Below are 16,571 nucleotides of genomic sequence, written 5' to 3' on the forward strand. Positions count from 1 at the left end.
AGAGAGAGAGAGAGAGAGAGAGAGAGAGAGAGAAACAGGGGCATGGCGGGATAATCATAGCTAACCCAATAAAGCGTCGCGCAGGCCCCCCAAGCCCATCCATCAGTGTGCATCTGGGAAACGCTTCCCCACGCTGCGCTGGCCCCACGTGGACTCAAACCTGACAGCCATATAAATGTCTGCAATATACATATCCCATATAAATATGTCTGCGGAAAGCCAACACAAGCCGGGGAGGGGACCGAGCGCGCGTCGGTGCCACCCTGCCCCGTGCGACTTCGTGTCTACGCGCAAATAAAAGAAAACAAATAACACGTGGACTACTTACTATATACAATGAATAATACACAAGAAATAAAACGTGCATATATGCTAATCTTTATGCAAATCCTAAATGCTGCACGGTTACCATTTGTACACGAGCGAAGTCATAAAGCCACATATAACAAACGCAGAAACTGAAAGATGTTTTTTTCACCTTCCAGTGAATGGATGCCGATCTCCCTTGAGGTGTCATAAACGTTGTTGAAGTCATCGCCGGCATTTGGGTCAGCACCAGCTTCCAGCAGAACTTTCACCACACTGGGAAACGGCAAAAAACGAAAGGATTGTTCCGACAAACAAACGAGAAAAAAAAATGGACCATGACATCACAACAAGATTCGGTAATAATACGCAGAACAAAGATTGTACGATTATTAACCCCAATTGTAAAACACTCTCGAGCTAATTTGAATTTTTCATTAAAACGAAAAATTACATTTGAACTCAGCTCTATACATTCGTGATGCATCTACGCGTTTTAACCAGGCCACACGCGGACGAAGAGAAATGAAGAACGAGATGTTGCAACCCTGAGCTGAGGTTGACACCTCCGACGAGGAGCTGCAATTAGTTCTCATCCGCGGTGGGATTCAAACTGTGTCATTACCGGTGAGCTACTTGTCAAGACTGCAATAGAGAAATATATGCTTTCGTTGTACAGCCATGGAAAAAAAAAAAAAAATATTAGCTGGCCCTTGTTTCCTCAGTTTCTTCACTTTTAATGCCCGGTACAACTAAAAATGATATCCGGCCATTTTCCGTCGTTTTCTTGATGGTAACAAAAATGCCTGGGAATACAATTAAGCTTAAGCACGTGAAATATTTGCATTTTTGTCACGTTCAACATATTCTTCAGTTAATATACCTTTACTGGCCCCATGAAATAAAATGACAAAGACATTTAAGAAAAACTGGCGGTCTTCATATTTCTTCTCCTGAACCGTACACTTGCAATAAGAGATAACACTCAAAATTCACCAATACGTGGAGATTGCTTCTAAGTGCATAACTGGTAATCTTGTTTATGATTTCATTCTTTAGTACCGATGCAGTTATGGTGAAACCAGCGCACATCTGCCAAGCATTGGTTTTGACGCAAAACAATTACTCAAATTTACTTGATTCTTAAGAGTGACCTTTTCAACATTTCCGTTACTTATCTGCTCATGGAAATATTGCATCGGCTTTAACGATAATTCAAATAAAGGCTCCAAAACGCTACTGATGAGCACCGAAATGGTCGTCCACGCACAATCTACCATGCAGAGTTCCACATACTGATAAAAATCTTACGGATGTGCATGAAATGTGCATTATAGAAATTGTTTGCCCACGACGATATGCAGGCACGATTGTTGTGGTTTGAGAGAATATATTCCGAAATGTTTGTTATGTGCATTTTTAATTCTCTTTATTGTCCTTTCTTGTTTTATTGAGTTATTATGATGCAGTTCTTTTGTGATGCGGAATTCTGGAATGTTCCTGGAAGTGCCCATTTACGGACAAGAAGGACTGTCGACGGGACCTTCTTACGACAACTCCTGCCTTCGGACAAGTAGACAAGTACACAGACGCCACAACTGCATTCTGCCTTTCGTCTTTTGGACATTTCCGGAACATTCGTTCGCTTGGAACATTCGCTGGAAAGAACATTTTCCCGTTTTGGACTTCGGTGACTATTCGGTCTTTGAACTTCTATTTTGTGTTGGTCTGTTACTGTTTTGTGCGTAATTAAATTGTCTTAAACGCAATACAACTGCTTTGTCATTTTATGCTGGTTTGAGTAAAGGGATTTATTATAAATTCACTCGTACATGTTGCATAAAAAAAAAAAAAAAAGAACCCCGATGTGGTCTGATGGGTTTCTATAATCCCACCCATGCTGTGCTAATGATGCGATCGAGCGAGTAAACCAAGCACACGGAAAAAGGCCTAAAATGCTCATTCAAGTCAGACACAAAGACGAAAACAAAAAAATCAAGAGAAGAACGTTGGCCTTGACTCTTTGCTCGGTTCACCTCTTGTCTGTCTCGTGACGGCGGACACAGCCCAGTGACCGCTAGACACTAGTCTGCCGCGTCATATGTACATAAGAGTATATGGTCGGGGGGCAAAGGGTCGGCCCGGTTTCCGGTCATTGGTGCGTACAGACTTTCAGAAGGAACGCACACTACCTCGGCAACACCACTCACTGTGACGTAACGAACATTCCAGGTGCCGTCGCTCTGTCGACCGGCAGAAAAACAGGAGCGAGTGTACGCCTCTGATCTGAAAGGCAATTCGTGCAACTCACGGTTGCCGGCCGGTCCATTTTACAAGTTCTATGGTGGCGACAATTGCTTCTGTATGGAAGAAAATATGTGCCACTGGGATTTGGATTTGAAATGTAACGTCATCACATTTTCGATAGTTGGATTTCAGTGTAACTTTTCAATGTTAACGATTCAACTGGAAATTCACCGTCTGGGCCGCCAGGCAGGGTTACTTCAGATCAGAACCAAACAATCCAGCCAATCCAGTTACGCTTTCTTAGTACAGTGATGCCTCGGTTCTCGACCACAATCCGTTCCAGAAAAGGGTTTGAAAAGTGAATTGTTCGAAAACCGAATTGACGTTTCCCCTTACAATGAATTGAAAAAGAAATAATGCATTCCAAGTCGAAAAAAAATTGGGCTTTTAAAAGCATTTTTTTTTAGCTATTCTTGATAAACTGCATAGTAGAAATGCATGTGTGGTTTAAATACTTTATATAATTAAATAAATTAACAAAATATTTATTTTTTGCTTAAAATGTATGGTTTAGTTGTAGAGTACGCTTGGCTGGGAGTGCATTGCCGTATCTGTAGTGACCCACTGCGTTATGTCATTTCTGTTTTTTTTTTTTTTTTGAATAGACAATAACAAAACATGTCGTGGGTGGATCAACTGCTTGCGCCGCGTGCAATGTTATTTCCGGGGTTTTTCGGGGTGCGTTCGAATAGTCAATAACAAAGCCTGTCGTGGGTGGGTCAGCTGCTTGCGCCGTGCGCATGATGTTATTTCCGGATTTTTTCAGCCGGTTGGGAATTCACAACAAAGCGTGTCGGGGGTCAGCTGTTGCAATATGTTATTTCCGGGTTCTGGTGGGGGCGTTCGAGAACCGATTTTTGTTCGAAAACCGAAGCAAAAAAATCTCGAAATTTTCGTCCGAAAACCGATTTGCTCGAAAACGGGGACGTTCGAAAACCGAGGCTGTATGTGATGTCATGTGACTTAAGAAAGAGTGATGGCGATTGGCTGGGTGTTTCGTTCTGACCTGAAGTAACCCTGCCTGGTGGCACAGATGGCGAATTTTAGCCGGTTGAATTATTAACATTGAATCAAATTCAAATCCTGGTGGCACATATTTACTTCCATACTTCTGATTCTCTTCCAAACCGAGGCAGGAATTGGAACCGATTGTGCTCAGCCGAGGCTGATCGACTTTCAACGTGCTTTCGAAGTGAACCGTCGCAATGTTACTTTTAACGCGTGGTGGGAGAGAGCAAAAAAAGGCTGAGAACCGCCCGGCCAAGTCTTTGTGTCCGCCCTTGCTGAGATGTAAAAGACTATCGGGGGTCCCCTTTTGTTACTGTATTCCTGTGAGCGGCGGCTGGGCAGGGGGTGGTCGGGTGGGCGTTTGGGGGGCGGGGGGGGCGATGACCCACGTAGGGCTCTGCTCTCACCCTTGCAAGCGCTTCAACAAACACACGGACGCAACCTCAGAGACGGCGACTCACGAGAGCTGGTCACACGAGGCTAGATGGGCCTGTGCAAAGAAATGAGGTGGAGTGAAAAGGTTTAATAGCATCAGGAAGGTAAACAGGCCAGGATAAAGACTGGAAAACCGTGGAGGAGGAAGCGCGGGGCCCAAAGGAAGAAGGACGTCGCAGTTGAAGAGATAAAAGGAGGAGATTTCATTCGGACGACGCTGGCAAACCCGACGAGCTTTTGAAAGGACTTTGTGTGGTTTTACAAATTAACTGATGATCGAGTGGCTAACTTTATTTGGGAGGAGCTGCCGCACTAATTTGAGGCCAAACCAAAAGAGATGCAGGGGTTAATTAGTTTTAAACAAGCTTTTTAAATAGAAACATTTGAAATCGCACATGTCCAACGACCACATTATCAGTCCGATGACAAGATAGTCAACTCAGCATGAGACTTGTGTTTGTGTTTTACTGTTTTAACTTCCTACTTTTATGCTTCATGTCTTATATTTGTATTTATATACAGCGCTTTGCATCAGCTGTGAATGTTCATAATTATTTTTTTCCTCTTTAAAGGAAAAGTATTCCGTGCCAATGCTGTACTAAATATACGCTTATTGTGCAAGTGGTCATAACGTTGTGGCTCAGCCGGGCTTTTCCGCGAGTGCTGAGGTTGCAACTTGGAGCTCCGTGGGTGCCGACAAGTGACAGGTCTTTGTTTTCCCCCTGCCCCGAAGGGAAGACAGGAAGCAGACGCTTCCGTCTCACCCGGCAATGTAAGAAGACACCCCGAGTCGAACTGACCATCCATGTCTCGGACCACCTGGCCCGGACCGTGGACCTCACTCGACCCTGCCTCACCTGAGGTCAACTCACCAGTTGCGATTGATCAAAATAAAAATGAAAAAAAAATGTGACAACAAAAAGCTGTTTGGAAGCAAAGAACCTTTATTTGCCTTGTTACTCGTCTGTGCTACACACTACGGAGGGATGTCCACAACATATCAAAACCCATGACCTTTCACCTTCAGGGGACTTAAACTTAACCAAGCACCGACAGATCACCAACATGCCTTACATCCATCCATCCATTTTCTTCACTGCTAATCCTCACAAGGGTCGTGGGGAGTGCTGGAGCCCATTCCAGCTGTCAACGGGCAGGAGGCCGGGTACACCCTGAACTGGTCGCCAGCCAATCGCAGGGCACATGGAGACAAACAGGCGCATTCACAATCACACCTATGGGCAATTTAGATTTTCCAATTAAGGTTGCGTGTTTTTGGGATGTGGGAGGAAACATGCAAACTCCACACAGGCGGAATGAACCTTGGAACTCGGAACTGCGAGGTCAACACTTTCCAGCTGATCCAAAGTGCCGCCACGTCTTACGTTATTTAAGCAGCTGTTGGAAGCGGCGCAAAACTGGATTCACGTTACTGTAACCAGGGACTGGGCCCAATTTTCATGAACTCCATGTCACGAGTTGGTAAATTTCCTTCGGCATCTCCCGCAAATGTTACAGAATTCCGTTGACCTTCGGCTTGCGCTTCCACCCTTCCCGGACGCTCTAACTGTACACTAATTTGCTGGCTTTTGGGTCCCCGTTCACTCAACCATCGGGAAGTCTTGCCGATCATTTTAACAGCAACGATTTATGTTGACGTCACTTGATGTGTGGGCTTCATTCCTGTAGTAACGCCAAGCACAGAGGAAGCCGTGCAGGAGCAGTACTTAAAAAAAAACTACATCCATTCATTGAAGTGTTGCAACCTCCTAAAATTCGCATATTTTTACATAGTTTCCCCCACTTTGTTGAAGACCATGAAACAAATTTAAATATCAGTGAACTTAAGAAGCTGTTTTTGTGATTTCTTTTATTCATGGAAAAAAAAAACTGTTAGCTAGCCTAGCCTTAAAAAACTAAAATGATGGCTCTCGATGGTCTTGGGCTGCTTACTTACAACAACAACAACAACAAATGTTTTGTTGGAGTAACCTATTAAAATTTCAGTCTCATTGCCTGGTTATAGAAAACGCCTGATATCAGTCAGTGCTGCTGAGGATGCCGCAACCATTTATTAAGTTAACACTTCTCGACACTTGCGTGGGTGGTGACCTCGCCGATGTCACTGCGGCTATCCTGCGTGCGTCATCGTCCGTGGTCTGTGGAACCGAGGGAAAAGGCTGAAACGTCACCCCCAATGCGTCGGTCACGGGATGCAATCTTGATCTTGTTTATGGAGACTGCTCACTTTAGGCGCATAGACAACCGTTGACGCTCACATATAAGACTGTGGTGCCGATTAATTTTGGAATGTGGACTGAAGCCGAACTACTAACACCAACTGACACCCCTAAAGACCCAACAGAAAGATCTGAACAGAGTCCCGCACCCAGAACCCATCAGAAAACAGCTAATAGCTAAACATGTCAAGATTATGACAGAGTTGAAACAAGCAAAAATGTTTTTTTATTTGATAGGGATCATCTGTGGTGAGGACTCAGGATAAATATTTATCCCCAAGATGATCCGTAGCATCCCTCTCTTCGGAACCCGAAGGCTTGCTTGCTTGCTCGCCCGCTACGTCCTCCCACATCTTTGCGACCCCTCCTGATCCCTCCAGAGAGCCACTCGGTAGACGGGTCGCAGTGATCAACGGGCGTTACACACGGCTAAGCGCTCATTGTGCACGTGAATACGGCGAGGGAGGGACGGAGGCAGAGAAAGGGAGCTTGAGATGGATATTGTGTGCTAAAGAGTGCAAACAGTGGGCCAGGCCTTGCACCTCCCCGATTTAGCTTCACATCAAAGATGAGCAAACACATGCCCACCCACCGAATGTCTGACCTTTCATTCTTACACACACACACACACACACACACCACGTATCTGCAACACACACACTCTTCACTTTACTTGACTAACGCCACGTTACAACACCTAAACCAGCATACGTTTGGATTCCTGGTTGACGGTTGGCCTCTACTTACAAAAAGACAATACTTGGGTTTTACGTAAGTTCAGTTCAGCGCTTCTGGTCGAAGCAAATATCAACACAATGTTAAGCAGGGGGGGTTGGAATCATTTTGATTCACTTTTCCACTCATCACTTCACTTGACTAACATCACATTTCAACACGGAGAGCAGTATACGTTTGGATTCCCCGGTTGACCTCTACTTACAAAAGTACAATACTTCAGTTTTACGTAAATTCAGTTCAGCGTTTCTGGTCGAAGCAAATATCAACACAATGTTAAGCAGGGGGGGTTGGAATCATTTTGGTTCACTTTTCCACTCATCACTTCACTTGACTAACATCACATTTCAACACGGAGAGCAGTATACGTTTGGATTCCCCGGTTGACCTCTACTTACAAAAGTACAATACTTCAGTTTTACGTAAATTCAGTTCAGGGTTTCTGGTCGAAGCAAATATCAACACAATGTTAAGCAGGGGGGGTTGGAATCATTTTGGTTCACTTTTCTACTCATCACTTTACTTGACTAACATCACATTTCAACACGGAAAGGAGCATACGTTTGGATTCCCCGGTTGACCTCTACTTACAAAAGTACAATAATTGGGTTTTACATAAATTCAGTTCAGCGCTTCCGGTCGAAGCAAATATAAACACAATGTTAAGCGGGGGATTGGGGGTTGGAATAATTTTGGTTCACTTTTCTACTCATCACTTTACTTGACTAACATCACATTTCAACACCTGAAGCAGTATACGTTTGGATTCTCGGCTGACCTCTACTTACAAAAGTACAATACTTCGGTTTTTCGTAAATTCAGTTCAGCACTTCTGGTCGAAGTAAAGTGATACTTGACTAACATCACATTACAACACCTAAAACAGCATACGTTTGGATTCCCAGTTGGCCTCCACTTCCAAAAAAATTCAAGACTTCGGTTTTACCTAAATTCAGTTCTGCACTTCTGGTCGAAGCAAATATAAACACAATGTGAATCCGGGTGGGGTGGGGGTGGAATCATTGTTGCCAGTCCACGACAAGACTGACTACAGGCTAGACCCTGGTGGTGAGTTACGTTCCGTGGCTTTTCACTTAACTGCCGCAAATAAAGTTGCGCGCGTGACTGAGTAATAGGCAGTTGGCCCGTAAGATATTGGGGAAAAACTCTTCACGGCTTCGTGTCCATTAACTGGTCCATGTGTGCACCGTGAGCACAAGAGATGCGAGAGGGATGTGCGGGAAGCAGAGCTCCGTCTTCCCCGCAGCAGTGACGGCTCACTGGGGGGTTGCAAGACGGGATTAAAAACAGACGAGTGTCACCTCTCGGCTGAGTTATGGCGCTCATAACGCGCGCCGTGACACGCATCCGCCCCGCGCACGGACATAAACATCAAATTTGTAACCGGAAAACGGTTGACACACTGCGTCATTAACGCGTCACACGTGCGAGCCATCGCTCAACACGTGCACCACTTATGTATATACATGATACGATGTAATTGTCACTTTGGAAATCATGGGTATGCACGAAAAACTCCTGATGAATATTTAAAGACTGTAATAGCAAACGGAGAAAACGAGTAATCGAACACAGAGAAAAATACACAGCACAATAACGGGACTGCGCAGTAACATGTTATTCAATTCTGTGCGCTCATTTTGTATTATGTTCACATTTGAACTAAACATATTTCTCACTAGCAGGTGGGGTTGGCGGACCGAAGGGAAAAAAAAAAAAAATGACCACAGACTCCTGACGGGGGGAATCTGCCGAAATTGGATTTGGCCCGGTCTTAACCTCGGCCCCTTTCTGTGTTGTGTGTGTTCTGGGGGGCCAGCAGGCTAATTTAATTTGTTGGACCGAGAGACGAGGGACCCGGGTAAAGACCTTCTGTTACCATGAAAGTTGCACTTCCCAAGACCTGCCGGAACGACGCGAGGCGGGACCTGACGCGACGATTCGGGCCGACAGCTGCGGGGATTCCGAGATGGGCTGGCGAGTCGTGAACGGCAGCAATTTAACCGTCTACAACTATCTTAAGGTTTCTTTGGTTCTCCGCCTCTTAAATGTCGTTGACTTGAATTTGGGATCGTCTGGTTTGCAAAATACAAAAATGTTCCATTTATATTAGGAGCGAATATTGTATCATTATATCGGCACAAACTGGATGGCGCTGTCAAAAATAAAAAGGAAGCATAATACACTTGATGAGGGATTTTTTTTTTTTTAATTTACTCCATGTTCAGTTTGAAGAAAAACATATTTTGGAGACATAATTCAATCAATAACACCAAAGGGAATGGAAGCTGTGTAATTTTAGCATATCTTAACCTCACCCATTTAATGTCCCTTGAGTCATCATTAAAATTCAGAATGTTACGTTATTTTTTTTTTTTGGGGGGGGGGGGTAAAATATGCCTTTACGTCCCACAAAATGTCAGTTTTTTTTTCCCCCCCAACAACGATGATTTCACCATTATCATCATACATCATAATAGCTGGCGGCACGGTCGATCAGCTGGTAAGCGTTGACCTCACAGTTCTGAGGACCTGGGTTCGATCCCGGTCACGACTGTGTGGAGTTTGCAAGTTCTCCCCGTGCTTGCGTGCGTTTTCTCCGGGCACTCCGGTTTCCTCCCACATTCCCCAAAACATGCAACATTAATTGGACACTCTGAATTGCCCTTGGGTGAGATTGTGAGTGCGGATGTTTGGCTGGCGATTGGCTGGCGACCAGTTCAGGGTGTACCCCGCCTCCTGCCCAATCACAGGTGGGATGGGTTCCATCACTACTGCGACCCTTGTGAGGATAAGCAGCTCAGAAAATGGATGGATGGATCATAATGGCTAAGGTTAAGTGTCATTTTTACATCTTGCTACTACAACTCACTTTCATACTGGTTATCTGCTGTTATCACAATTAAAAATGGTACTAAAAATGCCAATGTAGTTAACATATGTTTTAACATGTCAACATTTGATCACATTCTTAATTATTTATTCATAATTAAATAAGTAATAAGTCCAACATTCGTATCCACTAGCACCCCATTCGGGGCTCCACAGGATTATGTCGGGGTTTTGTTTTTTTTTGTTCAGTTAAATGCATTTGCTACAATTATTCACTCGTTCATTTTGTGGCTGACGACGCTTTTGAGTCAAAAAAAAAAAAAAAAAAACACACCTGTGCTGACGGTTGATGGCCGCCACCATAAGAGGAGTCCAACCGAGGCGGTGTCGGTGATTTGGGTCCACTCCTTCCCGCAAGAGCCTGCGAGGAAAAGGAAGCGTCAAGGTGAATTTCATGATACATTTCGTCCCATATTTGACATCATTTTGGCTTCTTGTGACAGACACCGGCAATGAGATTGGCTAAGACCAAACGTGTCTGGTGCACCACCACATTTTATCTCGAACTGGAGGCCGGCAGAAAGCGTGTGTGTAAACCAGGTGTGTGTTAAGTTCTGTGCCCGAGGGTCCGACATCAAGTACTTTGTGACACCGTTTTATGTGTGTGTATCCATCTGTCGTCTCTGATGCCGTCCAGGCAGACAGAGTGTTTGTTTACAGTCAACACGATGGCCTCCGTCTGATCTGCACTCCATTCGCTGGGTCTGTTTCCGTCCATGGCGGTTCATCGCCCTGGCATCGCACCGCTTTGATTTTTACCCAGAACATTATGCTTGGAAAGTTAAGAAAATCAAAAATGTCACCACAGAACAATGGGAACTTAATATTTTGTGGACTGAATGTTAATCCCAGACATATTCCAAAAATGTTCTACAAAGTGGCGGATTTTATTTCTGCAAAAGTGTCATCAAGGCGACGCTATGGAATATGTGCCGCCAGGATTTGAATTTGAAATGCCGCGGAAAACGGGATTTGAATTTGAAATGTAAAGTGATTTCCATTTTCAATAGTTGCATTTCAGTGTAAATTTTCAATGTTAACAATTCAACCGGCCACAATTCGCCGTCTAAAAATCACCGTCTGTGCCACCAGACAGGGTTACTTCAGGTCAGAACCGAAGAGCCAGCCAATCCAGTTACGCTTCCTTAGTATGTGACGTCACGTGACTCTGAAAGCGTAACTGCGATTGGCTGGGTGTTCGCGTCTGTCCTGTAGTAACCCTGCCTGGCGGCACAGACGGCGAATTTTCGACGGCGAATTGTGGCCGGTTGAATTGTTAACATTGAAAAGTTACACGGAACTACAACTATCGAACATGTGACCGCTTTACATTTCAAATTCAAATCCCGGTGGCACATAGTTACTTCCGTACGAAGCTTCCACAGCATTTATTTACCGTATCGTGTGGTCGTGTGAGCGGACATGCCCTGACAATCTTCTTCCGCAAAATTCGAAGCACTTAACACATCTGTCTGCTTGCACTCTCACCTAAACCATCTGTCACATGTGCGCAGGTAACCCAAACCCGTCGACATACACGGATAAACAAAACCACAACTGGTTGAGTGCTACAGTTTGTAAAGCCAGTCTAATATACACAAGTGTACGCCTTTGTTTTTTGTTTTTAGAAGTATTTCAAACAAATGTTCTCGACTGCGCGTTCATTGTGACACGTTGTATTGTAAACTTTGCATTTCTTAAGGTTTGTTGTGCGATATTACCGCCCGGACAGATGGTAAAAAGTTTCATTTTGGTTGGCTAACTCTTCATCGTGCCAGACACGAGAAGAAAAAGTTACACACCGTAATGTCCGGCCTATAAGCCGCAACTTTTTTCACACGCTTTCCACCCTGCGGTTTATGCGGTGATGCGGGTAATTTGTGCATTTTTTTATAGCGGCCGCAAGGGGGGCACTCGAGCGGAAAAGGTAAGGTGAAATATATGTGCCGAGGAAGTGACTTTTACCGGTCCGGCCATGTTAGCGCTGCGCTAGCGTGTTACTGCCGTGTCTCAGTGATTTTTACCCGTGTGTGTTTTTTTTTCAACTGTCCCTGTTAGCGCGGCGGAGCTAGCGTTAAACTCCCTGAGGACTGTCTTTCTTTGTACATATCTTGTATTTCAATGTGGGCACTTGCGGCTTTGACACGGCTGCGGCCTATGTATGTACCAAATGGTATTTCCTTTACAAATGTACTGGGCGAAGCTTATAACCAGGTGCGGTCTGTAGGCCGGGAATTACTGTAGTAGCAAATCAAAAAGGTATCAAAACATTTGGAAAAAAAAAAAAAAAAAGGTAATTCATTTGTTGCCCTGTATTTATTATACGAGTACCCAATATCCTGTTATCTGTTGGCTCACACCAATGGCTTGCAATATTTACATTAAAATTTCCTCTGATTGGCATTATAACATTATATTTAAAACCCATTCGTGGGAAGCGTCTCATTTTTGGGACATCGTGATTTTCACGCATTATATCCTTCAATATATCAAAATATTTAAGTGTTTTAATTTGATTCTGATTCTGGTTTTTGGGACAATCTACTAAGAAAACTCAAGTAGCCTCTCGCGGGCAGCGTCCCAAAATTAGTAAAGTTATCATATAACAACCATAAACAAAAAAGAAGTTTTATTTCCTTGATTGTGGCCTGTTCAGAGACTTTTATCTCAATAAGGCAAAAAAAATTGCCACCCTGCCCATGAATGTGTTAAATTACATGTCAGTTTTGTATATTTTGTGCAAGGTATTTAAAATGAGTGCTTTTTTTAGGCACAAATTTCTTGTTTTTTACATTAAACTAATATACAGTCAGGCTTTACTTTCCACTGGGTTCAAATTCACAATCAATAAAGTAATAAATAAATTGACCTATTTACTCTTGCGGAGTAGACATTGTGTTGATATGATTACTTCGCCAGCAGCATTTATGTGTAGTTGTTTTCAGAGCCTCCGGAAAACAAAATCAAGCTGCAAAGAAAAGCCAAATTGTTAAAAACCTAATCAATATTAGCTGCTCTTGTCTGCCATCTGCTGGCTGCCAGGTGGAACTGCATTAATAATTGAAAGAAAAGTCAAATTTTCTCAAGACGTGAAAATGTTCCGTAATAAATTTACATTTTAAAGTAAGTCATCACACTGCATGACTCGGCTGGTAGCACAATGGTTTCCAATTGGTGAAAAGGACATATTAAAAAAAAAAAATCATAATCACACATGATCACGACAGATTATTGTTGTAATGAGACTGTGCAGGACATGGGAGACAAGAAAAAAAATTATTAATATGAAATGTTGGCTTTACAAATGCAGTGTATCCCTCGGCCCTACATTGGAAAATAATCTCTAATGTCTGGAAAAAAATAATCATGATACAGCTCATCAGATTATAACATCATCAAAATATGGCGGAACACTTGCTCATCTATGATCATAAAGTATCTTTCTGTTGTTTATGATACTATATGTATCCAAAGTGTTTTTTCATCAAAACCTCATGATAAAATTGTTGGCCAATGATGAGGTGTCAAGTAATTTTCATAAAAGAATACGTGACGTCTCACGTCGCCTGCTCATCTATAACGCATATTATATTGGTTAACAACTACGACTTTTTCTTCTTTATATTTCCGTCAGTCTCGATGCGATGTGGCACCGTGCTGCCCCTCACAGGTCGGTCTTGGTACTACAACAGATAGCTAGTTTTGGGAGGGGGACTTTGCACATATCATTGTGTGCTGCGTTCATAAAAGCAATAAACACGCGTTTGAAAATTTGTTTCCCTGTCATGCGAGCGGTCTCTCATATTTACGTCGTTCAATATGTTTTATCGGTATTGGTGTGTGCTACGCAACAAGTTTATTACCTGGCCACGTCTTGGGCGTTATTGGTCCTCGCGGCCTCCAAAAGGGCATCACCTAGTGAAATAAAAATATTGGATATAAAATAGTGCAGCGATTGGAAAAGTGGGACTTTGGCAGACGATAAAACAATATACAACTGAAACCGTATGCAAACATTTTTTAAATTCATTTTACGGCTGTACGATATGGCCTTGGAATACACTCAAATTGATAGTCAGAATAATCCAGCTTTTGATTATGAAAAAAATCCAAAATATTTTTTGTGTTTTCCTCTAGAATTTGCTTCATGACCCCTGATACCCTCAAATATATATTTTTTTAAAACGTGAAATGATTCCCCCCAGCATCAACAAAAACATACATTTTGTGAAAATAAGGGATAAATCTCAGAAAATCATTTCCGTTTTGTTAAGATGCGCACGTGGACATGCATCCATTTTCTGTACCGCTTATCCCCAACAGGGTGCAACTTAATAAATTTGTACTTTAAATATTCCCAATTGAACCAGATAAGCCATCAAATGCCTGGCACGCCTGGTGCATCCGTGTTGTCGGAAGAGGAACCTTGTACACCAATTGCTTGTTTATCGCTGGGATTAAGTTCTGGAATATACCCGCAATAGGTGAAATCAAGAACCTTTACAGATGTACATTTTGTTAAAAAAATATATCTAGTTGGATCTACAGTGAAGGAAAAAAAAAATGGGACCAAAATGGAACTTTTTGGTTATAATTCCATGAAGACGAATGATGTGTTCCGTCCCAAGAACACCATCCCTACTGTGAAGCATGGGGGTGGTAGCATCATGCTTTGGGGGCGTTTTTTCTGCACACGGGACAGGACGACCGCGGCCACGTCCATGAGGGGAAAAAACCTCTTTCCCTCAGTCAGAGCACTGAAGATGGGTCGCGGCTGGGTTTTTCGACATGACAATGACCCGAAGCACACAGCCAGGAAAACCAAGGAGTGGCTCCGTAAGAAGCGTATCAAGGTTCTGGCGTGGCCTAGCCATTCTGCAGACCTAAACCCAATAGAAAATCTTTGGAGGGAGCTGAAACTCCGTGGTTCTCAGCGACAGCCCAGAAACCGGTCTGATCCAGAGAAGATCTGTGTGGAGGAGTGGGCCAAAATCCCTCCCGCAGTGTGCGCAAACCTGGTGAACAGCTACAGGAAACGTTCGACCTCTGTAATTGCAAACAAAAGCAACTGTACCAAATACTAACACTGGTTTTCTCGGGTGTTCAAATACTTTTTTGCAGCCGTATCACACAAATAAATCATTTAAAAAGAAAATCATACATTGTGATTTCTGAATTTTTCTTTTGAGATGATCTCTCTCACAGTGGACATGCACCTACGATGAAAATTTCAGACCCCTCCACGATTTCTAAGCGGGAGAACTTGCAATATAGCAGGGTGTTCAAATACTTTTCTTCACTGGAGGGGAGGATAAATCAAGTAGATCACCATTAATCCACACAAGAAGAAGACTTCCACTGCCCCCTGGAGGTACGTCTGACGTGACGGCAAAAGGTCCGACACGAAATAAGCCGGTGTGACGGTCTGAGCGCTCCCGGTGCGATGTTATGATTGTGAAACCATAAAAATCATGAATCGCCTCATCACATTAATCATGAAATTTATGAACTACGCTACTTTTGGAATCTGAAATCAAGGGTAATGGATTTTTCAACTATCGTTGATGTTTGGCAACACTAAAAATGCTTGCAGTATCTCAATGTTATCATTTACGATATGGCAAATTTACATTTCGGTACATATTTTAACAACAATCAACACGGGATTTGCCTTCGCGGGCCACATAATATCATGCGGCGGGCCGGGTCTGGCCCCCTGGGCCTCGAGTTTGACACCTGCGATGTAGAAAAAGGGGAACTATGAGACCAGGGGATTTCCCAGTAAGCGTCGTTACCCGCCACGTACCCAGAGTTCCCCTGTTAGTGACGCATGCGCATTCATCACAAGGAGACTTTTCAGCACGGGGGAGCGCTCAGACCGTGACACATTTGTTTAATTTGCGCGTGTATTGGATCTGAGGCACCTTTGTCATCAGAGTCTTTCTTCAGGCAGAAGGCCACGGCAGCGGCAGAAAGCAGGCCGGCCGAGGCCATTCCCGTCGGGCTGGCGCCGTCCCCTCCGGTCCTCCGACCGCCATCTTCCCAGTACTTGTTGTTGTTGCGCCCTCTGCTGGCCAAGGCGGCCCACGAACCGCGGCGGTTCTCCAGAGTGGAGAGCCACCCCGGGGCGAGGTGGTGGTACTGCACCGACTGGTTCACGGTGTTTACAGCGCTGTCATCCGCCAAAATCCCCCGTCTTGACACCCGGGAGGTGGACACGATGGGGTTGCGGTTATTCTCCGCCTGCGGCTCTCTGGTTGTGGTCTGACACGCGGGGGCGGCCGAACTGGTCTGGAGGACGCGCTTGCACGGCGACAAGCTTCGCGACCTTCCCGCGAACAACCGAGTGGGGACAGACGAGAACATGGCGAAAAAACTCACCCGTCAGAGAACTACGCGCGTGTCGGTTAGCCAAGGAGTGAACCACGCGACGGGGGATGTCGTGTTAAGTAGAATAGTGACGTCGGAGTGCCTTTTTTTCCCCCTGGTTTTGCTATTTACAATAGCCACACGCGTCCAAACGTTTCCCTCATCAAGTTAGCATGGAATGGGCACGAATGCGCGGTGCAGTCTGGGAAATGTAGTCGCTTTTGATTGGGATGCTGGCACATCGTGTTCCTGTACCTG

The 16,571-nt window shown here is 44.2% G+C and overlaps 1 protein-coding gene across 2 annotated transcripts in view; it reads right to left on the reverse strand.

Moving 5' to 3' along the window:
* clpb (ClpB family mitochondrial disaggregase) overlaps positions 1–16,502 on the reverse strand; it is a 45,267-nt gene extending 28,765 nt beyond the window's left edge. The window contains exons 1-4 of one of the 2 annotated variants that reach the window (XR_009796223.1): positions 15,869–16,502; positions 13,808–13,859; positions 10,219–10,305; positions 479–582 (exon numbers count right to left, since the gene is read on the reverse strand). Coding sequence is in view for 1 of the 2 variants with exons in the window: in XM_061828507.1 (XP_061684491.1) it covers positions 479–582; positions 10,219–10,305; positions 13,808–13,859; positions 15,869–16,310 (685 nt within the window). In the remaining variant the exon portion in view is untranslated. The remainder of the gene's footprint in view (positions 1–478; positions 583–10,218; positions 10,306–13,807; positions 13,860–15,868) is intronic. The other variant, XM_061828507.1, reaches the window with a different exon arrangement.
* Positions 16,503–16,571: the final 69 nt, after the last annotated feature.

Source organism: Syngnathoides biaculeatus, chromosome 8 (genome assembly GCF_019802595.1).
Source record: "Syngnathoides biaculeatus isolate LvHL_M chromosome 8, ASM1980259v1, whole genome shotgun sequence".
Lineage (NCBI taxonomy): Eukaryota > Metazoa > Chordata > Actinopteri > Syngnathiformes > Syngnathidae > Syngnathoides > Syngnathoides biaculeatus.